Genomic DNA, 24,387 nt, shown 5'->3' on the forward strand with positions numbered 1-24,387 from the left:
CCATTTTTCCTGTGAAGATTACCACTTCATATCACTGACAGTTCAGATTATGGCTGATCCATTGCTAGGGTGTCGCATTCCAGGCTTGGGCTGAAAAGTTAATGTAGATGATCAGTCACCTTAACCTATTATTACACTTTTGAGTCAGTAAGTGGATTTACCCATAACCTGTTGGAATTTAAAGATTAAATCAGAAATTATCATCTATTTTAATAGCAGAATTTTGTTTTTTTCTACTCTTATAGTTAGCAGCCTTGATCTAGAGGACATTTGGCTGATTCTTTGATCTAAAATACTTAACATGATTTAGAGTTTTATTTTATTTTGTTAATCTTACTGAGAAGGAATTGTTGCAGTGCGAAGCAAGGAATTGAATTTCAGTGTGTTTCCTTCACCCACTGAACTAGGACTGCAACATCTGATTGCAATATTACTTAATGTTCTTAAGTGGTCTTAACCCCATCAGAACAGATCTCGCAGTCGACATTCAGTGATAATTTAGATACCAAATTATGTTACGTCCACAACTTGATAATTCGGTTCCCTTGCATTGTAGGTGTCCCTGACCAACAATTTACATTGACAAAATTAGAGTAGATTAATTCTGAAGTTTGTCCTCAGCTTGGGAATTAGGAGCAGGAATAGACCATTCAGCCCCTCAAACCATTCAGATCATCGGTGTCCTATATCCTAACTCCATATCCCTCAATAGCCTTGTTTCAGCAAATAATTTCAAAAGATTTCAAATTATTAATTGAGCTAGCATGTACTGCTTTTGCGAGAGTATGTTTCACACTTTTACTACCCTATGTGTGAAGAAGTGTTTCCTAATATCCCTCCTTAATGCACTGGCTCTGATTTTAGGGTTATGTTCGTGCCCTAGATTACCACCAGTGGACTTTGTCACTATAAATTGCATAAATTCCAAAAACTACATTAGGAATGTCATAAACCAAGCACACCTTATGACCTGGACTTCATTGGTTGTTCAATACCTAAAATTTACCCATTCAGTGGAGTATGCCATCTGCTTGCCTGTTGTTGCTGCTGGCTGGTATCTACTCAACAATTTGACAAGATTATCTACTTATGCCCTGTTCCGTTAAAAAGAAATATAAGACAATAATGAGCTGGGTTAATTAGTCTCCTTACAAAATTAAAGTATGGAAGACGTCATCAATAACGCCTCTCTGGAATTCGCTCCATGGACCACAATACCAAAACGACTTAAAATCCCCCTCTTCAACCAAGCTTTGCCACCTTTCATAATTTACCCTTCATAGCTCAATATGTGTTGCCTCATGTATTTCTGTTGTGAAGCAGCTTGAGATTCTTATTTTAAAAGTGCTATATTAATGCTAGTAGTTAAAGTTCAGGCTAGCCACATTGTCAGTTGGAGACCAGAGTACAAGAAAAAGAAAATAAACCTGCACTGGATTAATAAATAAATCAATAAATGGATCAATCAGTAAATGATGTACATGTTATGAATGCGTGGCTTTGTAAGATGATTATGTTTTGGGACTTGCCTCTTTAATTCAAGGTAAAATGGAGTAGTGAAGAGGGTCATATGATCTGTTATGAATTCTCCCCCACAACAAGCCTGGGTGACTGGGTTACCTTGGGGACAGGTAAGACCCAAGTTGAGCCTCACTGCGAGCAAGGAGTGAAAAGTTCACATTTGAAACAATGGCAAGAATAGCTGGGCTAGCTCTGGACAGATATTCTGTCTCCGAGATTTCAGACCCACCTACGTGCCAGTCCTCCTGTGTGCTGCTTCCCTTGAGCGAGGGCTCAGAAGAGACCGACAAGACGGAAGGAGCGAGAGGAGCTGCGAGCAGGAAGGAGACAATGAATTGGGAGGGTCAGGGAGGGACGTGATGAGTCCAGAGGGTCAAGGAGGGAATTGGAAAGAGAGGCGGTGAGCGGAAGGATCAGGGAGGCAGCAGCTAGCAGCAATTTGTTTTTAACAAAAGACTCTAACCATGCTAAAACAAAAATGGCAGCAGCACTATTGGGGAACATCTCAAATTTAACAACTGTGCCACGAAATGTATTTGGTAGATTTGGGCAGACAAGGGAGAACAAGCTAAGTTAAGGGGCCTGAACTTCCTCGGAGTGGCAATCAGAGTCAGATTGCCACTTGGCTCCTACTTTTCTTACCTCGAACTTTTATCGATTGTACCTTGCCCAACCTTCCGACTCAGGCCGGGCAAGATCCAGGCAGTGCAGCGTGACCCCTGGGCCTAGCTTCAAGTGTAGCTCTGTTGGATGCAAGAAGGCTGCACCCCCTTTTTTATGGCACTAGCTGTGGTAAATGAGGTATTTTAGATGTTCAGCTAATTTAAAGGTTCTTGACAGGCCAGGGAAGGAGGAAGAAGTAGTTCCCCTTGGGGGTGGGGGCATTCCATTGGTTGGGGAGTTCTTGTCTGGTATGTATTCCCTTGTTCCCTTGTGGGGTTGGCGGGGGGGGGACAAGAACCCTTGGTGGTCAGTCCTGTGGGGAAGTGTAGTCGGGTGTTGAGGGGAGCCCCCTGGGGGTTCAGAGTGTGGGGGTAGTCCCATGGGGAGGTCTGCCTGGGTCTGTGCAAAAGTTACCCAGAAGTTAGAAGAGGCTTTATTTCTTCTAACCTTTTCTGAGTAACTATTAATGTAACCAGTCAGAACCATCCAAAGTTTGCGATTTAAATGACATTTTTAGATGGGTCCAGTGCAGGGCAATTGCCCAGTGGAAGTGTGCACTTCTGGGTAGTTGCCCTTACCTATGAACTTCCGGAGTGGGGGGTGGGGTTCCCCAGTGCACTTTTCGGGTACCCCCACCAAAACAACGCCCTGGAGCTTGGAAGTTATAGCCAAGATCTTAAGTTGCAGAATCCATTCCAACCAAAGGATGAAGACATTGTTATATATAAAAAAACTTACACCAAATTACCTTAAGAGTTTTCTCTTTTGTTATTTTCATCAGAGTATTTTTGCTCTTGGTCCAGTCACTTTACCTTCCATTCTATTTTGTGTATTTTAAAATGGATCTTGCCTTCAGGCAGAATTGGCTAATTTTGCTCAAAAATGAACAGTGAGAAAAGTGACTAATTATAATGACAGTAATTTGTGCAAACCATAATGGGTTGCTAATTTGCTGTTTTTGAGTAGTTTATGTTCTCTGTATCATGTTGAAAGCAGCTCCAAGAATGATCCTTTCATTTAGGAGATATAGGCAATAATGTGACTGGGTTGATTTGAGCCCCATGTTCCATTGTTCCAGTTATGCAATGTGTGAAGGTGAGTTTAAAACCAACAGAATAGACTTCAGTTTAGATTGAAACTGATGGGTGCACTGAAGACTCCATTCAACATTGGCATGGTTTGTTATTAGGACAAAGTAACTAGACTTCAAAGTTCAGTTGCTTGTCAACCCCAGGTTATGGACAGCATAAACTTAGGGGAAAAATTATGTAATGCATTTCCTTGTAAGCATGAAAAGAATCATAATCTTCAGTGTGAAATAACTTTGACTATTTGCTATTATTTCTGCAGAGCAACAGTTGATGCAACAGCTCATGAAGTGAAATATATTTTTCAATTGAGATTGATCACATTGGTATTTGCCTTGTTTGATTATTGATTTATATATTTTCTCATCCCCACCCTCACAGGTGTAAGTGTCATGGCCATGCCAGTGAATGTAGAAAGAATGAATTCAATAAGATGGTCTGCAATTGCAAGCACAACACAATGGGAGTGGACTGTGAGAGTTGTCAGCCATTCTACAATGACCGACCTTGGCGCAGGGCCACTGCAGAGAATCCCAATGAGTGCCTGTGTAAGTATAGGAATGTGGAAACCTTGTAAAATTTCAGCATCCTTTCAACAGGAATATTCAGCAAAATGTTCTGCCAATTTATAGTTAATTTGTAGAAAATTAGCTCCTATAATCATTCCATGAAGTGATCCATTTCGTTTACATATATGTCAATTTATGTGAACTATTGACGAGTCGTATATAGAAATAAGGCACATCTATGAGGAGCTACAGCAGCATGCAGCATCCATGTTTGAATTGTGAAATTTGTTTCTTATTTGGTGCTTGAATCTTCCTTTCTTGAAACTTGGAATTTTGTTTATTTGTTCACTCCCTTTACCTGCTATTCCCTAGCTCCCTTATTTGCTAAATGTTAATTATGGCCTAAAGTTCCAGTCAGGCCCTTAGTGACTAATTGTGCATCCCACTGACAATTTACATTGCAGAGTTCATATTAAATTGGACTGAAAATGAAAGGAATGTGTTAAGCCAGATCCATCATAAACATAAAATAGAACCAAAAGTCAAAAATTACCCCAGAGGATTTTACTGCACAGAAGTGACCCATTCCGTCCATTAAATCTGTGTTTGTTTCATGACTTACCTGGTCTAATCCTACTTTCTCTCCAAGGCTCTTTATTCTTTCTTTCTCAGGCCCCATATTCATTCATTCTTGTTCTTTTTTAGGCAACTATATAATTTGCTTTTTAAAAGAATCTGTGGGCTCTGCAATAAGGATTTATGGCAGAAAATTCCACAATCTTGCAACCCAATGTGTAATTCTTTTTCCCGCTAGCTTAGCCTGTAGTTCTTTGTTTCCTTTTTCTTGAGAAATGTGATCTATAGGGTTTCCACTGTAAAGTGGAAGTTTCTCCATCAGCCCCACATGGAAAAATATCCTTTAATAGTTCATAAGATTAAAATCTAGTTCAAGTACATAGCAATACACATTTCTATGTTTGGCAATGGTGTTATGTGATGTGTGTAACGTGCAATTGGAAGCACGTTACTGAACTGCTCTGGGGAGCAATGGGTGATCCTGTAAATGGAAGTTTGAAACTCAAAAATTCTAAACTTGCATTTTCAGTCATTCTTCCCACACCGCCGTCATCACCCCCACCCTCCTGTCCCACCGGAAATCCATTTCATGGGCATATTAGGAGAACTTGTGGGTAGGATATCAAGTTTTATTTCATTGAGGCTTTATTTCTGAAACTGCAATAAATCAGTGAAGGAATTCAGTGGGATGTAAAGTCCCGGTTTTGGTGGGTGTAATTAAAAATTTGATCCTCTGACGGACCTGATTTCAGTCGTTATCCCCTACTAATCTCCCACATGCTAATTGTGTCCACAAGGAGTTAGTGAGATGCCAAAATGTGTAGCTATTGTGTATATCTTTTGAACAGTGTGCTGTCCAGATAAAGGGAAATTAAGAATTAGGATATAGCAACTGATGGTTCAGCTGATTCACGTGTAGCTGAGCCATAAAAGCCAGAAAGCTTTTCCCCACTCCCAACCCAACTACATTCCTCATCTGTATTGAGTTGACTGGTTTCACCCAATGTTGGGCAGGGTGGCTGGGGAATACAGTTGGCCTCAGTATCCTTTGGTTGGGTGGAGAAAGGTGGCCACAAAGTTGTTGTCCAGGGACTCCTGCAAAGTAATCATGTGCGATCCCTGGGTGAAATAGAATCACTCTGGGCTGTGCTGCTCACTAGAGCTTGAATGGTTTGCTGAATTTTGCTGTCTGCTTTCACATATGAAGAAAGGTCACGTATGCAAATACTGGAGGGTGCTCACACAGGTGGCAGATCTGTAACCTGAAAAGGAGTCAACAACTTTAGGAGGGGAATGGAGAAAATTGGAACCATAGAAAAGTTATGGCACAGAAAGAAGTCATTCAGCCCATCATGTCTGTGCCAGCCATAAAAAAAAGTTAGCCGCTCATTTTTAATCCCACTTTCCAGCACCTGCGCTGTAACCTGCAAGGCTACGGACCTTTAGGTGCATATTCAGGTACCTTTTTAAAGCTGTTGAGCATTTCAGCCTCAATAACCAATTTAGGCAGTGAATTCCAGATGCCCACCAACCTCTGTGTGAAAAGGTTTTTCCTATTGTCCCCTCTAATCCTTCTACCAATCACTTTAAATCTATGCCCCCGGTAATTGACCGCTCTGCTAGGGGAAAACAGGTCTTTCCTGCCTACCGTATCTAGGCCCCTCATAATTTTGTACTCTTCAGTTAGGTCACCCCTCCACCTTCTCTGTTCTAAGGAAAACAACCCCAGCCTATCCAATCTTTATTCATAGAAATTTTCTAGCCCTGGCCACATTCTTGTAAATCTCCTCTGTACTCTCTCCGTAATGTGGTGACCAGAGCTTTACACAAAATTCAAGCTGTGGCCCAACCAGCATTTTATACAGTTCCAGGATTACATCCTGGCTTTTGTATTCAATACCTCATCCAATAAAGGAAAGCATTCAATATACTTTCTTTAACACCTTATCCATCTGTCCTGCCACCTTCAGGGATCTGTGGACATCTGAGGAAGGTCTCTCACTTCCTCAACCCCTCTCAATATCCTCCCATTTATTGAGTATTCCCTTGCTTTGTTTGCCCTCCCCAAATGCATTGAATTCCATTTGCCATTTTTCCATCCGCGCAACCAAACCATTGATATAATTCTGGAGACAATAGCTATCCTCATCACTACCAACTATACAACCAATTTTTGTGTCATCTGCAAATTTCCAAATCATTCCTCCCATATTTTAGTCCAAATCATTAATATATACAGCAAACAGCAAGGGCCCCAACACTGAGTCCTGTGGAATACCACTTTCCATTCACAAAAGCATCCATCGACCATTACCCTTTGTTTCCAGTCGGTGAGCCAATTTCGGATCCAACTCACCACCTTCCCCTGTGTTCCATGGGATCTCACTTTCCCGACCAGTCTGCCATGTGGGACCTTGTCAAATGCCTTAGTAAAATCTATGTAGACAACATCCACTGCACCATCCTCATCAATCCTCCTTGTTACTTCCTCAAAAAATTCTATTGTGTTAGTAAGACACTATCCTTCCCTAACAAAACCATGCTGCCTACCCTTGATCAATCCATGCCTTTCTAAGTGACAGTTTATCCTGTGTCTTAGAATTAATTCCAATAGTTTCCCCACTCCCAAAATCAGATTGAATAGCCTATAATTTTCTGGCCTATCCCTTGCACCCTTTTTAAATTTTGGCACAACATTCCTCTGGTACCTCACCTGTATCTAGTGAGGATTGGAAAATGATCCTCAGAGTATTTACTAATTCCTCCCTGGCTTCCTTTGACAACCTGGGCTGCAATCCATCCAACCCTGGTGATTTATCCACCTTCGAGGATGCCAGTCACTCCAGCACTTCCTTTCCCATTTTGCTTATTGTATCTAATATTTTGCACACTTCCTCTTTAACTAGAATGTCTGCATCATCCCTCTTTTTAGTGAGGACAGAGACAAAGTACTCATCGAGAACCCTGCCCATATCTTCAGCATCAATGTACAAGTTACCATGTACATCTCTGATTGGTCCTACCCTTAGTTATCCTCTTGCTCTTAATGTACTGGTAAATCATCTTTGGGGGTTTTCTTTGATTTTACCTGCTTTTTTTGTATCCTCTTTGTTTTCCCAATTTCCTTTCTTACTTCACTCCTGTACTTTCTGTACTCCTCTAGGCTTTCTACAGTATTAAACTTTTTGTGATTGCTATAAGTCCTCTTTTTCTGCTCTATCTTATCCTGTATGCTTCTGGATGACCAGAGGGCTCGAGATTTCAATACCTCCCACTGACCTAACACTGTTTTTTCCCTTCTAGTAGCTGTGTTCAGTCCACTTTCACAAGTTCACCTCTCAGCTAAATAAAATTTGTCTTCCCCCAATTTAGAATTTTACTCCTGTTCTGGCTTTGTCTTTTTTCATAATTATGCTAAATCTAACTATTATAGTCACTTTCTCCAAAATGGTCCCCCACTGCTACTTCATCCACTGGCCCAACTTCATATCCTAAGACTAAATCTAGAATTGCGCCCCCTCTCATTGGGCTTATTACATGCTGACTGAAAAAGTTCCCTTGAATGCAGCTCAAGAATTTTGTGCCCTCTCTCCCTTCACACTATTCATATCCCAATTGATATTAGGGTAGCTGAAGTCTCCAACTATTACTGCCCTATTGTTTTTGCACTCAGAAATTTGCCTACAAACTTACTCTTCTGACTCCCTTCCACTATTTGGGGTCTATAGTACACTCCCAGCAACATGGGTGCCCTGTTTTACTTTCTGAGCTCAACCCATTTGGCCTCATTTAGTGCTTCGTTTAGCATATGATCCTCCTCATAGCTGTAATTGATTCCTCAGCCAATAATGCTACGCACCCGCCTTTCGCTCTCCCTCCCTGTTCACGCTCTCACTCTGTCGGTCTCTCACTCACCCTTCCCCCTCCCTCTCGCTTGCCCGCCCTTCCCCCCTCTCTCTCGCTCGCCAGCCCTTCCCCCCTCGATCACCCACCCGCCCTTCCCCCCTCGCTCGCCCACCCGTCCTTCCCCCCTCGCTCGCCCACCCACCCTTCCCCCTCGCCCGCGCGCCCTTCCCCCCTCGCCCGCGCGCCCTTCCCCCCCCACTCGCTCACCCGCGCGCCCTTCCCCCTCGCTCGCTTGCCCGCGTGCCCTTACCCCCTCGCTCGCTCGCCCGCGCGCCCTTCCCCCTCGCTCGCTCGCCCGCGCGCCCTTCCCCCTCGCCCGCGCGCCCTTCCCCCTCACCCGCGCGCCCTTCCCCCTCGCCCGCGCGCCCTTCCCCCTCGCCCGCGCGCCCTTCCCCCTCGCCCGCGCGCCCTTCCCCCTCGCCCGCGCGCCCTTCCCCCTCGCCCGCGCGCCCTTCCCCCTCGCCCGCGCGCCCTTCCCCCTCGCCCGCGCGCCCTTCCCCCTCGCCCGCGCGCCCTTCCCCCTCGCCCGCACGCCCTTCCCCCTCGCCCGCGCGCCCTTTCCCCCTCGCCCGCGCGCCCTTTCCCCCTCGCCCGCGCGCCCTTTCCCCCTCGCCCGCGCGCCCTTTCCCCCTCGCCCGCGCGCCCTTCCCCCCCTCGCCCGCGCGCCCTTCCCCCCCTCGCCCGCGCGCCCTCCCCCCTCGCCCGCGCGCCCTCCCCCCTCGCCCGCGCGCCCTCCCCCCCTCGCCCGCGCGCCCTCCCCCCCTCGCCCGCGCGCCCTCCCCCCTCGCCCGCGCGCCCTCCCCCCCTCGCCCGCGCGCCCTCCCCCCCTCGCCCGCGCGCCCTCCCCCCCTCGCCCGCGCGCCCTCCCCCCCTCGCCCGCGCGCCCTTCCCCCCTCGCTCGCTCGCTCACCCGCCCTTCCCCTCTCGCTTGCCTGCCCTCCCTCCCTCTCTCTCTCTTTGTGTGCCTTTCTGTCGGTGGCGCTACATGCCTCTAAGGCGCTCTCGTCTGTCATTTTCCCTCTCTGAGTCAGACAATGATGGGCTCCAGCCCACACTCCTGGCATTCGAGCCTTATAATTCAGCCTGACACACTGATTCTTATACTGAGCAAGTGCTGCACTATCACCGCACCTTTCAGTAGATATGTTAAACCAAGAGCCATCTGCTCTCTCCGGTGCATTTAAACGATCCCACGAATGTAATTTGGAAGAAAAGTAGAGAAGTTCTCTCAGGTGCCATGGCACCAATATTTATCAACCAACATCGCTTCAAAATAAAAGTAATCTGGTAATTTATCACATTGTTGTTTGTGGGAGATTGGCTGCAACAACTCCTACATTACAGCAGTGACCACTTCATTGGCTGTAAAGCACATAGGAATATTCTGTGGCCTTGAATAATATTATAAAAATACATGTTCTCTCTTCTCAACACTGAGTTTCAATTATGATATAAACTATGGAAAATGGATGTGAAAATCCTATTGCATGACATAACCTCTGAATTTTATGTTGAATTATATTCATTAGTGTTTTTAGTGTGTCAAAATGGACATAAATAAGAACATAAAAAATAGGAGTGGCGGGGGGGTGCGGGGTAGATTGTATTCCTCCTTGGGCCTGCTCTGCTATTCAGTAAGATCTTGGCTTCAACCTTAATTCCACTCCCGCTATCCCGTTATCCTCGATTCCCTTAGAAGTGTTCAAAAATTTATCAATTTTTGTCCTTGAATATACCCAATGACTGAGCATCCACAATTCTCTGGAATAGAGAATTCCAAAGATTCACAGCTCCCTGCATGAAGAAATTTCTTCTCATTGCAGTCCTAATTGGCGTACTTATCCTGAGGTCTTCCTCCTAGTTCTAGACTTTCCATCCAAGGGAAGCAGCTTTTTAGCATTGTTCTAGTCCATAGAATTTTGTGTTTCAGTGGAATCATCTTTCCTTGATCAATGAGATCGTCCTTCATTCTTTGAAACACAGGAGATGTAGCCCCATTTACTCCATCTCTCCCCTTGGATAACCTTTTTATTCCAAGAATTCTCAGCAACCCAGGACTTCTCCGGAACCCAAACTGCACAGAACTATGAAACGGCTCCTGCAACTTCTCCTGAGCCCCAACTGCACAAACCAGCTAAAAGCAGCGATTTTGCTGCCTGGACTCTGCTAACAGCAGCACCTTTTCAGTATAGCCTTTTCCGCTGATGCAGAACATTTACTGCCCCAGCAAACACGCACAAGTTGAAACCCTAGAACTTTCTTGGCTCCACCCATCTCCATGATGACATAGCCAGGGCTCATTGTTTTTAAACTAAGTGTAACTCCCAAAACAAAGCAACTCTCTGGGCTGCATTTCTTTGCAAGCAATGTAGACACCTTGGCCGGAATTTTCCAACCCCCGGCGGCAGGTTCCCCTGCGGCAGGGACGGCGAGCCATTGAAATTTCCATCTCATCGGCCAGACCGGAAGATCCCTCCAGCATGAGGGGCTGGAAAATTGCAGCCCTTGTCTCCAAATCTCCACCGAAGTAAGCCTATCTGCTACTTTATGATCTTACCTTTCCAGCTGTTAACTCCTTTAGTCAATGTGGCCTCAATCTTTTAAGTGTAATAGTCTTCAAGCTGCTTTAGATGCATTTATCCTATTTCTACAGTTTATATGTAGTCCTGGGAAGATTAAAGTTTACCTCTAAAATATTGCAATGAACCATGAACTAGGAATTTATAACAACACCCAAATCTTTTGAACATCAACATTTAATAATTTGTCAGCATTTTTAAAATGTTCTGTCTTTCAATCCTATCTACTAGAGTGAATAACCTCTCATTTCCCCCGTTATACTCCCATCTGCCACCTTTTTGACTAATCGTTTAACCAATCTAAATTCCATTACGGCCTCTTTGCATCCTCCTCACTGTTTACATTCCCACCTAGTTTTGTATCATCAGCAATCTTGGATACGTTACAACTTGCCCCTTCATTTAAGTCATTAATATGGATTTTAAGTGGCTGAGGCCCCAGCATTGGTCCTCGTGGGACCCCACTGCTAACAGCCATAAACCTGAAAATGTTCTTTTATTTCTACAAAAGCAGAATAGTGCAGATGCTGGAAATCTGAAATAAAAACAAAAAGTGCTGGCACACTGAGCAGGTCAGGCAGCATCTGTGAAGAGAAACCGAGTTAATGCTGGTTCTGGTGAAAGGTCATCGACCTGAAATATTATCTCTGCTTCTGTCCGTTTGTTTCTACCCTCTGTGTCCTGTCCTCTTACCAATGCTCTATCCATGCTAATATTTTACTCCCAAACCCATGAGGCCTTGTTTGATTTGAATTTATTTAGAAAAGAAAACATTGCATTTATATAGTGCCTTTCACAACCTCAGGAAGACCCAAAGTGCTTTACAGTCAATTAAATACTACTGAATTGTAGTCATTACAGTAGTGTAGGAATCACAGCAGCTAATTTGTGCACAACAAGGTCCAATAAACAGCAATGCGATAAAGACAAAGTAATCTGTTTTAGTGATGTTCGTTGAGAGATAAACATTCACCAGGATACTGTTTTGTAGTGAAGAAGATCTAGCTGATTGACAATAGTTTGCATAGTGATTAGATAAAATTAATTTTATACTTTTGACTTCTGCAGCTTGCAATTGCCATGGCAAATCTGCGGAATGCTACTTTGACTCTGAGCTCTACCGAGCAACCGGACATGGTGGACACTGTCGCAACTGTATTGAGAATACAGATGGTCCCAACTGTGAGAGGTGCAGGGATGATTTCTACCGCCAGGGTCCAGAAGCCCAATGTCTGCCCTGCAATTGTAACCCGGTTGGTGAGTGCAGATCTATCTGTTGAAGAAAATTTTTTTTGGCACCTGTGCACACAGTTTTAGTATCACAGTATTTTGGGGAAAAGCATCAATGATATGCTTTGCATTGCTTTGGTAATGTAGAAACCTTACTTGCAGATCTGAAGTCTCAGTGAATAAGACATACAAAATGACAATGTGGTGGAGCCAGAAGAATGAAAATTGTCTCATTCCTTGAGATTTTGAAGATGACTCAATCCAATGTTGTATGTTTCTGTGTTTATAACTGCCTCTGCCTTAATATATTTCTTTTATAGGATGTTATCAAATTGCAACATAATACAGTTACTGCAGTTTCTCTTAGGCATAGCTGCTGAATTTGCATTAAATCCTTTACATCAATCTCATGTTGATCACTTTAATATGAGTCCAGCATTCAGAGTCTATTGCTCCCCACAAAATCTGTTCCTGTTATATAGCTGCACTGAAAGAAGAATTGTTAAAATTCATTCCAAAGAAAATCTACCTGTTTTGTAGGTGGGGCCATTGCAGTCTCACCCTAACAGGTAGGATTTTGCACAGGCCGCAACTGTCCCAAATAGGTCCTGACACTGTCCTCACATATTGAGGCCGGTTTCCAGGAAGGTATGCGGACAGGAACTGCCTTTGTTGACTTATCTTGTGCCTATGACAGTGAGGTGCACAGGTATGCTGTTGAAACTCTCCAAAATAATCTGCTGTCTAAAAATTCTACAGTTAATCAACACCATGATCAGCAACCAAAAGTTCTGAGTGCATCTTGGAGTTTGAATTAGCCACCCATGCATAACCAGCAATGGATTCCCACAGGGATCAATCTTCACACTTGCTCTTCTCAACATATATATATCAGTGACCTCTCTCCCAGAAAGTCACAGCTCTTCACATATGCGGATGACTTTGTCATGGTTTCCAGGCTAAAGAACTTCAGGACATAGATCTTCATTGAGTGTTTGCTCAACAATCTCTGGAAGTCTGCTTCAGAAAATGGAGACTTCAACCAAACAGTACCTAAACTGTTGTTTCAGCCTTCCACTTCCACAGCAACCTGAAGAACAGGGAAGAACTTCATGTGCAGTTCTGTGGCCAACCACTCACCCATGACCCAGTGTCACAATATCTTGGCATCACTCTTGATCATACATTGGCCTACTGGCAACATCTCCAGCACACTGGAGCCAAGGTCAAGACAAGAGTGAATCTTATTTGGAAACTGATGGGTACTACTTCACTCGGCCTTATTTATCAACAGCAGAGCACTGCTGCTCAACCTGGCTCAGGAGAGCTGAATATAATGGTACCCCACCTCTGGGAAGCCATGAGCATTATTTCAGGGGTGTTGAGACTAACATAGCTCAAGTGTTTTCCTAAGCTAGCACATATTGAACCTCCTGATACCCGCAGGGAAAACTTTCACCTCAAAAAACATCACTGGCTGACAACTAACAAAGCACTCCAATTGACGCAGGATCTCAAAAATACTACACACACTCATCAGAAATCCTGTAGCCCCTACTGGAACACACTCTACAAACTGACTGACAGCAGCCCCACCTCTCTGGCGCACTTCCTGGTTAACTGCAAACTCACCAACTGCAAGCTGGTAACTGACCCGCGTGGTGAAATCCTGGGTTTCAAACTTCCACAGAAAATCTGGACAACTCTCAACCACTTGAGGACAGGCCAGGGAAGATGTAGCCACTTGCTGCACAAGTTGAACATGAGGAACAGCTCAAATTGTGATTCAGGCCGTTCAAGTCTCATTGCCCACATACTGAAATTCTGCCCTGAGAGATCCATTCTTGTTAGCATCACAACTATTAACACTGCGTCAGCTGAAGCTGTTGAATGGAGTGTTAACCTCGATATTAAGCTATAACTGCTTCCCCAGCCATACAAATTTTTTTAAATTTTCGAAGTTCCGTGCTTTGGTGTAAGCTGTAAAACTGCACTTTAAACCGCTGCAGCATCAGTACTTGTTGTGCATTAGGGGGCCCATGGAAACAGGAGTAGGCCTTTCAATTTCCCAAACTGTTGCACCATTCACTGAGACCATGACGGAATGGTATCCCATCTCGATCTCTCTGCCTAGGTTCCATTTCCCTTAATACCCTTGACTTAGCAAAAATCTTATCAATTTCAGATTGGGACCATCTGATTAACTGCCCCACTGTTTCCCTCCCCTTAGCAGGGCAGATTTCTCTAAGATTTCCCTGCCCATATCCCTTAAATTTATGGGCAGAACTTTTAGATCGGCAGGCGGGTGTGCGCCTGACCAGATTGGACGCAAAATCGCGCGAGATGACATCGGGCGAGCATCCTGATGTCATCCTGCGCTTGCGCGATGTTTTGGTTGGTAAGCATGTGCAAAAGTCGGAAGCGCGCCTGCCGACAATTAAGAGGCCAATTAAGGTAATTAAAGGCAATTGTCTCCGATTTTTTTGTGGTCTGGCCAACCTTATGGTTGGCGGACAGCCGAATCAACCACGCAGACTGCATTTTTCATAAAATCTGATCCAAGGGCGGGATAAAGTTTCTGTTAGTAAATGAAGGAAAAATAAAAATTTATGGGCAGCATTTTTTGCATGTATATACTCAGGTAACTGATTGTGATGCTTGCATGTTTTTTTCCAGATTTTAAAAACTTTAATGCTTTTCAGGTCTCAGGTCCCTTAGGCACTTCTCTGCCTCCAGGGAGCTTTCTGTCAGCGCCTGCCCTCACCCTTCCCTGTGCTGATGTCAGAGCCACCCTCTTCCCACCTCCACACTGTGCGCGTTAATTGGCTAGCCACCGCAAATTGCGGTCGGGGGCCGATCACGGTCAGTGGTCCGTTCCCCAGCCAATCCCAGACCCGCCGATCACGCCCTTCCACCGACCTAAAAATTCTGCCCTATCTGTCTGAAGTTTTTCTCTTATCTCCACATATCCTTCTTCAAGCTTATCATATCCGTGAGACCCTCCTGATCCCTCAATCCTATTCCCATTAAACCACTGATCATCCAACTTTCCCTCGCACATTAGCTGATATTGTTAACAGTTCTCTCAATCACAGATGCTATCCCCCTCACCTTCAAATCACCATAACTTCCTCAAAATAAAACAACCCTTGACCCCCTCCATCTTTACAAACTACCATCCATCTCCAACTTTCCTTTCTTCTCCCAAATTTTCGTATGTGCTTTCACCTCCCAAACACATGAACGTACGAACATACAAGATAGGAGTAGAAATAGGCCATTTGATCCCTCGAGCCTGGTCCACCATTCAATAAGATCATGGCTGATCAGTTTGTGTTTCAAGTTCTACATTCTCATCTATGTTCACCTTTCCTGAAACTTCATATTTAAATCCCTCCCTCAGGTTCCCTGTCTCACCACTTTAAATATAGCTTTTATGAAAGTCACAAGCGATGCCCTATGTAACTGTAACAAAGGTAAACTATCCCGGCTCATCCTTCTTGACCTGTCTTCAGCCTTTGACATTGTTGGCCGCACCATCCTCCTAACGCCTCTCCACTGGTATCCAGCTGGCTGGGACTGCACTCACATGGTCCGTTCTTACCTATCCAGTCAACCTGCTCACGCATAATTGACCTGAAATTTTCAGATGGCAGGGACTCACTTCTTGCCCTCTGAACACATTCTCACCGACTCTCAGTGCTCCACAGCCATTTCATGCTCGAATGAGCACTAAGAGGCTACAGGTGGCACTTCTGGAAGGACTTGGAAGGAAATCCCACCTTAGAGAGCTGCCGGCCAATCTGATTGGCTGGCAGCTCTCCAGTCCCTGTAGCAACAAGAGCTGCAGTGGACTGAAGATGAATTGCACGAGGATGCCTGAGACTAAGTCTGGGCACCAAAGGCCCAGGTAAGTTTAAAGGGTCCTCAAGTCTGAAGGGTAGTGAAACACTGGGGGGTGCGGGGGAGAGGCCGGGTAGTGAGGGAGGTCCGGAGGACACCGGATCTTATGGTGAGGTGCCTGACTTTAGAAGGGAGCTTTTGATGGGGGTACCCCCCTCTCCGCTCAAGATCTAAGCCTGTTGATTTATTGGCTTCCCCCACCTAAGGTCAATCCTCCCATTAGTCTAATAATTGAGACTGGGTGGGAAACAGCCCTTAAGTGCCCAATAATTAGCCACTTAAGGGCCTCAACTGGGGAAAGGGCAGGCTTCCTATATGAGGCCTTGCCCACCCCAGCATAAAATCACTGCATGGTTGGGGCAGGCGGGAACCCGGAGGGAATCCTGTTCTTCAATTTCATGGCTCCCCTCTATTCCATAAACCTGCCAATGGGGCATAAAATTAAGGCCATTATCTCTGATGATCCCAAGGATCTAACCTTGCCCGACTCCAATTTCTCATCCAGATTCTGCACCTCGGCGACAACATCTGAAAATACTGCAGCAAATCCCATTTGTACGCTGACAATACCCAGCTTTACCCAACCATTACACCTCTCTCAACCCCTTCCACTGTCTCTAAATTATCAGCTGCTCATCTGACATCCAGTATTGGATAAGCAGAAATTTCTTCCAATTAAATAGCAGGAGGATTGAAGCTATTGTTTTTGCTTCCTATTCCAAACTCCGTTCCCTGGCTACTGAGTTCATCCCTCTCTCTGGCAGCAGTCTGAGACTAATCCAGCCAATTGGATGTCATTTGATCCCAAGATGAGCTTCCAACCACATATTTGTGCCTTTACTAAAACCACCTCTTTCCACTTCCATAACATCGAGTGATTTTGCCCTTCTCAGTTCATCTACTCCTAAAACACTCATTCATGCCTTCGTTACCTCTAGATCGGACTATTCCAGTGCAGTCCTGGTTTGTCTACTACATTTGATCCTCCATAAACTTGAGGTCATCCAAAGCTCTGCTGCCTTTGTCTTAGCTTGGACCAAATCTTGCTCCCCATCAGCGCTGTGCTTGCTGGTCTACGTTGGCACCTGGTTAAGCAACACCTCGATTTTAAACTGCTTGTGCTTTTTTCCAAATCACTCCATGGCCTCACCCCTTTCTAACTCTGAAAGAAGAATTGCAGTAACACCAGCTGCTTGCTCAAGCTCCGAAAGCTGGAGCTTGAGCTCCTCCAGGTGATGACACCTCCTGCTCACATACTAGGGCAAGTCCTACGACCTTGCAGTTTCTGTGCTCCTCCAATCCTGACCTCTGTAGCATCCCCAAATTTAATCAATCTATGAATGGGTCCTGCCTTCAGCAGATAATGGCCATAAGCTCCATGATCCCCTTCCTAAATTTTTCCGCCTCTCTGTCCTTTTAAGATGTTCCTTAAAATCTACCGCTTTGACCAAGCTTTTGGCCATCTGCCCTAATATCTCCTTAATTTGGCTTGGTATCAGTTTTTTTTTGGATAATGCTCTTGCGAAATGCCTTAGTATGCTTGACTACATTAAAGGCATTATATAAATATAAATTGTTAAGATTATTAATCAAGTGAAAATCTACTGTTTGAGAGAGAGCATTCTACATTTCTACCATCCATTGTCTTTTGTTTTTGATTTTCCAGTGGAGTGACATAACTATTGATATAACCTTCAGTGTCTCAAAACTTGTATTTTTGTGGTTTAAAGAATATCATTTTAAATGGGATTAGGTAGGTAGGTCAGGTGTTTCCCAGGTGCTTGTGCAGACTCGATGGGCCAAAGGTCCTCTTCTGCACTGTGAGATTCTGTGATTTTCTATTGTGAATAATGTTAATTAAGTGGAACAAGTTTACATATGCAAATTATAGGCTTTTTCTGATCTCTCTGTCACAAAAAAACTGCATGAATGTATTGAAAACTCCTGTTTTCTTTACTAATTCTGACTTCCAGAACACACTGCAACTACTTTTTAATAAAATCTGGATATCAGGTTACAAATCAATAGCTTAAATTGATATACTTTTGAGTTTCTTTTGAAAATAGGCACAATTGGAGAGGTGTGCAGCCCTAAACATGGTGGCTGTCACAATCATTTGACATCTCAGTAATTATATGGAGTGCTACAAATTCTTTGTAAATTTGCACATTTGCTTATAGCCAAGCCATTGGCTCTATTTCAAAAATATTGGAATCTCTCCAGACTTTGTAGGTGACTTTCTATTGGTTTTAAATTGCTTTCAAAGGTTATTGGGCAGGAACCCACAAATCTTGTTTCAGTATGGATCTACAAAATAGAGTGGTCACCAGAATGTCTCAGCTATGTTGCTGCAATTTTAGAAAGCTTGAAAGATTCCATCTGGGCTTTTAAAAATTATTACAAACAATTTGCACAGTTACATATCTTTTGAGCTTAACTTGTCATAACAATATTTGACTACATTTTTCCAATCTTTGGTTTCTCATACTCTGTGTTCTTTAAGTATGGATGAAAAGACCAGTTTTTAAGATGGATTCAATTTGTCCCTGGAGCTTAGATTACTATATCAACTTTTTTTGCCCAGATATCCACGTTATGCAATAAGATCTATGCATGCATGTGCGCACTTGTATCAGTAGCTGTATATTGTGTTAGGATGGTGATAAATATCTTTGCATTCAATTTTTGTAAACTTTTCTCCTCGCATTGATTTGCCACATTTCTTTGTTTCTTGTGGAGGAGGCAGTTGGAACTTTATCAATAAAATAGCTTCTAGAAAACGCAGTATATTACCATTGGCATGGTAGAGAACTGGAGATTTTGATTACCAGAATTAGTCAAATTGTGAAGTAAAATCAACCATTCTTAACATTAATTTTTAAAAATGAATTCTTATTTTCTTTCTTTTCCCCCACAGCCCTAAAAAAACTTCCCTTTTAGGTGGATAAATTATATTTGCTTCTCTTTGTTTTTAAGGTTCGATCAGCACGCAGTGTGATATCTATGGTCGATGTAGCTGCAAGCCAGGAGTGATGGGAGATAAATGTGACCATTGCCAACCTGGCTACCACTCACTAACTGAAGCAGGATGCAGGTAATTGGAGGCCTGCTGTATTGTAGTTGCTTTGCCTTTCATGCATTTCCAGGTAACAGATAATGAAGTAACTTATTTTTGACAGATGTTTATGATGATGGTAGGCATCTAACTGCTCACTGATATAAAATGCAGGTATTGTGTTTGTGGATTGCTTTCCCTCTCCCTGCAATGCTGGCTGTAGCTTTTAATCATATGTGGTAGAAACAATTAACAGTTAATAGCAGCTAAATGATTAATGTGCACATGTAACATTCCTCCAATCATAATTTAATAGTAGCATCGATCTGTCTCTTTGGAATAGTTAACACCACTACTGAAACAGCATGGGAAAATTTTGAACAAACACATCAAGATATGGTTGCCAGCAATAGTTAGTCTGTATGCATATTCTTTTTACTCATGCATTAGCAGGCACTATCTTTCAATTTATGGTAACGACAAAAACTCTTGTTTTTCTCTTTGATTTAAAAATGATCTTGTTTTGAAGTTTTGGAGAACTGTGCAGCAGCTTTACTTAATGTTCTAAAAATCAGCACGTCACTTGTATGCAGTGCCATAATTGAAATACCATATCATAAATATCATAAAATATGAAACCAAAAGACACTGCCATCTGATTTTGCAATGGTACAATCTATTATATTTCGACTTCAGTATAGGGGCATCACAATTGTACATGTTGAGATAGAAGAGCTATAGAGCTGACTACTTTGACAGTGACTTCATTAGCTATTGGTGATATAAGTAGAAAGTATTGAAAATACTCAACAGGTCAGGCAGCATCTACAGAGAGAGAAGCAGTTAATGTTTCAGGTGGGTGACCTTTCGACAGAACATGTAAATGGACAGACATAATAGATTTTAAACAAGCACATAGTCAGAGAAAGGTGGGTGGAAAGAAGGAAAAGGATGGTCTGTGAAAGTTTGGAAAGCAGGAGTGATTAAATAACAAAGCAGACAATGGCACAGGACAAAATAGGGTGGTAATGGGACAAGAAAAGAAATAACAGGTGGGTCTGGGCTGTAAATAGCAACAACTGGACCATTACCAGCACCTGCTGTCTGGGGAAAAAAAGAGGAGCAGCAATTATGATGTGCCTTGCACTATCATCCTATCTGTAACACTTTTCATTTCTGACAAAAGGCCACTGACTTGAAATGTTAATCCTGTTTCTCCCTCCACAGATGCTGCCTGACCTGCTGAGTATTTTCAGATTTCCAGCATTTGCATTATTTTTCATTTGCATTAGCTACTGGTGCTCCAGTTGCCATCTGTTCTACAGAAGTTTTGGATTAAGTGCAGAAGTGCTCCTGGGGTTCAGATGTTCTTGTGTTTCTTACCTGCTTTCTCTGTTGGCAGACCATGTGCCTGTAACCCTTCTGGTAGCACAGCAGAATGCAGTGTTGATACAGGACGTTGTATCTGCAAGAATAATGTAGAGGGATTCAACTGTGAGAGGCAAGTTTTGTGGGATTTTTTATTGATATGTGATTCAAACAGTTCTAAAGAAAAGTTGTATTTCTGTTATTTTGCATGCAATTAACAGCACAGAAATAGGCCAACTTGTCTATGCCAGTGTTTATGCTCCACACAAGCCTCCTTCCATCCTACTTCATCTAACTCCATCAGCATCTTCTATTCCTTTCTCCCTCATGCACTTATCTAGCTGTCCCTTAAATGCATCTGTGCTATTTGCCTCAACCACTTTACGTGGTATCAAGTTCCATGGTCTAACCACTCTCTGGATAAATAAGTTTCTTCTGAATTTTTTGTTAGATTTATTATTGACTACCTTATACTCATGACCCATAGGGCCTGATTTTCCTCTGGGAGATGGGAAATAGGAGCTGGATCTGTTATCATTTCAAACCTGCCTCTGGTGGGAAATGAACAGAATTTCAAATTTTTGTGCTGCGAGCCCTTAATCAATATGGAGACAGATTTCCTGTCCAATTAAAGCTAGATGAGGCAGGAATGGAAGTGGGTTTCAAACACTAGACAGCCATCACTGAGGCTACTGGTTATCCCGAGGGGAGAGTTTGTGCCAAAGCGTGCCGCTACACCACAGGGACCTGCAATGGCACAGGGGAGCCGGAGGACTGGCACTCATGAGGGAGAGGAAGGAGCTTCTTGTGCTTGATGATGGCAGAAGGAGGTCACTTTGTCATGCAGCAGGGGCACCTTTCTATTCAACATCATCTCTCCCTGCCTCCAATTCCTCCTGCTCCCCCCGATGAGCAGTCCCTTCCAGGACTTCATCCACACCTCCCTGGAGGGCCATGTTATGGAGAGCGCAGCAGAGCACCAAAATGACAGAGACCCTTGCAGGAAGATTTTGCCAGGCACAACCTAATCACACCAGGTACTGGACCCAGTCCCCTCTGAGCTCGCAGTGCCCTATCATTGTGATCCCGATGCGTTGTCCTGCATCAGTAAAGAAAGGCAACTGTCACCTGGGTGATGCTCCAGTATGCAGCTAATTGTGAGATGCTGCAGAGGTCTGCATTAATGAAGTCACAGACATCTGATCATATGCCTACGGGGTCACCGTCTCCTGTGGCAGTATCCTGACATGTCCACACCTCTTTAACTCCCTGTAGATCCTATGTTGAGGGTGGTGTTTCCTTCTCCCTCAACCCTTTGTTCCTCTCGTCTGGCCTCCTGATGCCTGGCACTCTGCCCTCCCTAGGTAGACTGCTGCACGTTGTGGCCTCAATTTGAGTGCAGCACCCATTTAAAAATGTACCCCTCCTGGTGCTCAGGTGGAGCGCAAACAACCTTACCCACTGCTCCGATCACTCTGAAATGCCAGGAGGGTGATGACCTGCCAAAGTTCTTAATGCTGGCACCTTTCCTGATCTGTGATGGGCTGTTGCAACTTCAACTTCAAATATTTAAGCCCTTTAAGCTTTAAAAGGCATTTTTGCTTTCTGCCTCCATGCCTCAGGTATGGTTCACGTCTCCATGCAACTGGTTCGTATTGCTGTTTGTGGGATCTTGCTGTACATAAATTGGCTGCCACATTAAACTGCAATTCAAAAAGTACCAATTTGCTGTATAGCGCTTTAGGACCTCCTGAGGTCATAAAATGTATTATATAAATGCGGATCTTTTTCTCTTTAGCATCTAATTTAGCAGGAACCAAGTCCCTTCTATACATCTGACATTCCACCAGGGGAATATATTCATTTAATCTCTTGTCTCACTTGATGCTGATTAATTTTAAACCTGTTTCCTCTAGTTTTGTGGCCATAGTCCAAGTCAAATAGCTTGCATACATCAACAACTATGTCTCTGAGCATTTTTAAAGATCTGGATCATGTCTCAATGCAGTTATCTTCTTTCCAATGAAAACATGTTCAGCTCTGTAAGTTTCTTCATAACTGAGGCTTCATGTCATTGGCTCATCTTTGTCATTCTTCCCTGATCCCCCTCCCACAGCTTCAGTGTTGCTTTGGGTTCTAGGTCAACTTGTACTTTTGCAGTCTGTAATCTGTGCAACTGCAGTTGAAAAGTTCATTTTCAATACTCCCTGCTGTGAACTGGAGTAAGGAACCTTTCACTTGCTAAATTATAAGTCAAAATAATTTCAGAAGTCATTGTCCTCTGTCGTCATCATTCAGTAGTAATAAAAATAGTTGATTTAGAAATTTTAATTGGGTATTGCTTTGGCAAATTTAATTGGCTGAGGATACCATTCTTTGCTTGGATTTAGTTTGTTGATTAAGGTTTATTTTAATTGAAAGCAAAACAAGATTCTTATAAATCAACAAATTAGTTTGAAATGTTATCAGTAAATATATTCATAACGCAACATTCTTTTCTATATAGATGCAAGCCAGGATTTTTCAACCTGGACCACCAGAACCCCCACGGCTGCACAGCCTGCTTCTGCTTTGGCCATTCATCTGTTTGTAGCAAAGCAGAGGGCTACAGCATAGACAGGATCACATCAAGCTTTGATACAGGTATTGCGTTAATTTTCTAATGTCCACACCTCCATATTTCTAGCTATGGCCATGCACTTTCTTGGTGTTGCTGAGCTTGATGCAGACTCGACAAATATAGTAACATCCAGCTCAGCATCCAGTTGAGACTTTGTTGCATGAACAAATTATTAAATTCTCAATCTTAAAATCTTTATTTTCTGTAGGTAGGAAAAGAGTTTAAACTAGAAAATAAGTTACTTTTGGTCCATTGACTGACTCTCTTCTTTCCAGTGGAACATGCCCAACTTGCACTGTCACTGTATCTTGTACTCTATCTCTTTTCTCAATCCTCTGAGATAGGTAATAGAAACCACAGGTAGAGCGCCTAATACATTGCTTCTGATCTCCAAAGCTAATCGGAAAAACCCTACAGGATACAATCCATTGTTTACCCTGACCAGTTCATTTATAATAGAAGGATTCTTTTTTCAATGTGTTCTATACAGTATTTGTCTGTGTCTTAACTTATTCCTGTAACAAAACCCTTTGGGAAACATTTATTCCACCTTAAAGGAGTTCATTTGCACAGTAATCATTAATTTTGGGCACTCCTTTCATGCCTGCTGTTGTGTGGATGGCTGATTGCCCTGCTCTACCCTGTTGTAATTATGTGTCTTACAGTTGTGAGAGCACCTTATGGAAAGCTGTGCTGCAGTCTTGCTGGATATTACTTCTGGTCTGCTTTCATTGTTAGGGGGTGGGGTGGAATTTCTGCTGACCTCTATGTCCCTAACCCCTTTTAGAAAGTATGTACGACAACAATTACAAACGATCAGACTCTCAAGTAGATACTGTACTTTATTATCATCCTGTTGATCTGTTCAAAGATCTGTGTGGCACTGCCAAGTAAACATGCAGTGAAAATGAGCATACTTCCTGCAAAGCGGCATTGAATGAAACAGTGATAATAGGCCAAAGGCCAGTACATTGCAACGCTTGTAGTATGGCGTGAAGAGTTTTGTTTACTTCTCTATTTGGATATGCAGGTGATGACGGGTGGCGGGCTGAACAGCGAGACGGTACTGAGGTCCTGCTTCAGTGGTCCCCAGTGAGCCGTGACATCTCTGTGGTCTCTAACGATTATTTCCCTGTTTACTACATTGCTCCTGGTATGTATATTCAGCCATTGCACAATATGTTATCTTATTCCAAAGCAAATGATTTGATAATTGCTGCTTCATAAACTGAGCAAATGGTTTACTAAGTTGATGACTAAGGTTGAAGGCCTACAGCCATCTGAGATTATATAAATGACTCTTTTAAAAAGTAGCATCTGTTTAGACCCTTGCAGCCCTAATCATTGTTTCTCCTTGTGTTCTTTTTAC

General features: G+C 43.4%; 1 protein-coding gene across 1 annotated transcript in view; it reads left to right on the forward strand.

Moving 5' to 3' along the window:
* Positions 1-24,387, forward strand: part of lamc1 (laminin, gamma 1) — a 319,589-nt gene that overhangs the window by 232,145 nt on the left and 63,057 nt on the right. The window contains exons 4-9 of the mRNA XM_041207964.1: positions 3,654-3,820; positions 11,911-12,099; positions 18,952-19,069; positions 20,433-20,531; positions 22,905-23,041; positions 24,049-24,171. Coding sequence (XP_041063898.1) covers positions 3,654-3,820; positions 11,911-12,099; positions 18,952-19,069; positions 20,433-20,531; positions 22,905-23,041; positions 24,049-24,171 — 833 coding nt within the window. The remainder of the gene's footprint in view (positions 1-3,653; positions 3,821-11,910; positions 12,100-18,951; positions 19,070-20,432; positions 20,532-22,904; positions 23,042-24,048; positions 24,172-24,387) is intronic.

This window comes from Carcharodon carcharias, chromosome 16 (assembly GCF_017639515.1).
Source record: "Carcharodon carcharias isolate sCarCar2 chromosome 16, sCarCar2.pri, whole genome shotgun sequence".
NCBI lineage: Eukaryota > Metazoa > Chordata > Chondrichthyes > Lamniformes > Lamnidae > Carcharodon > Carcharodon carcharias.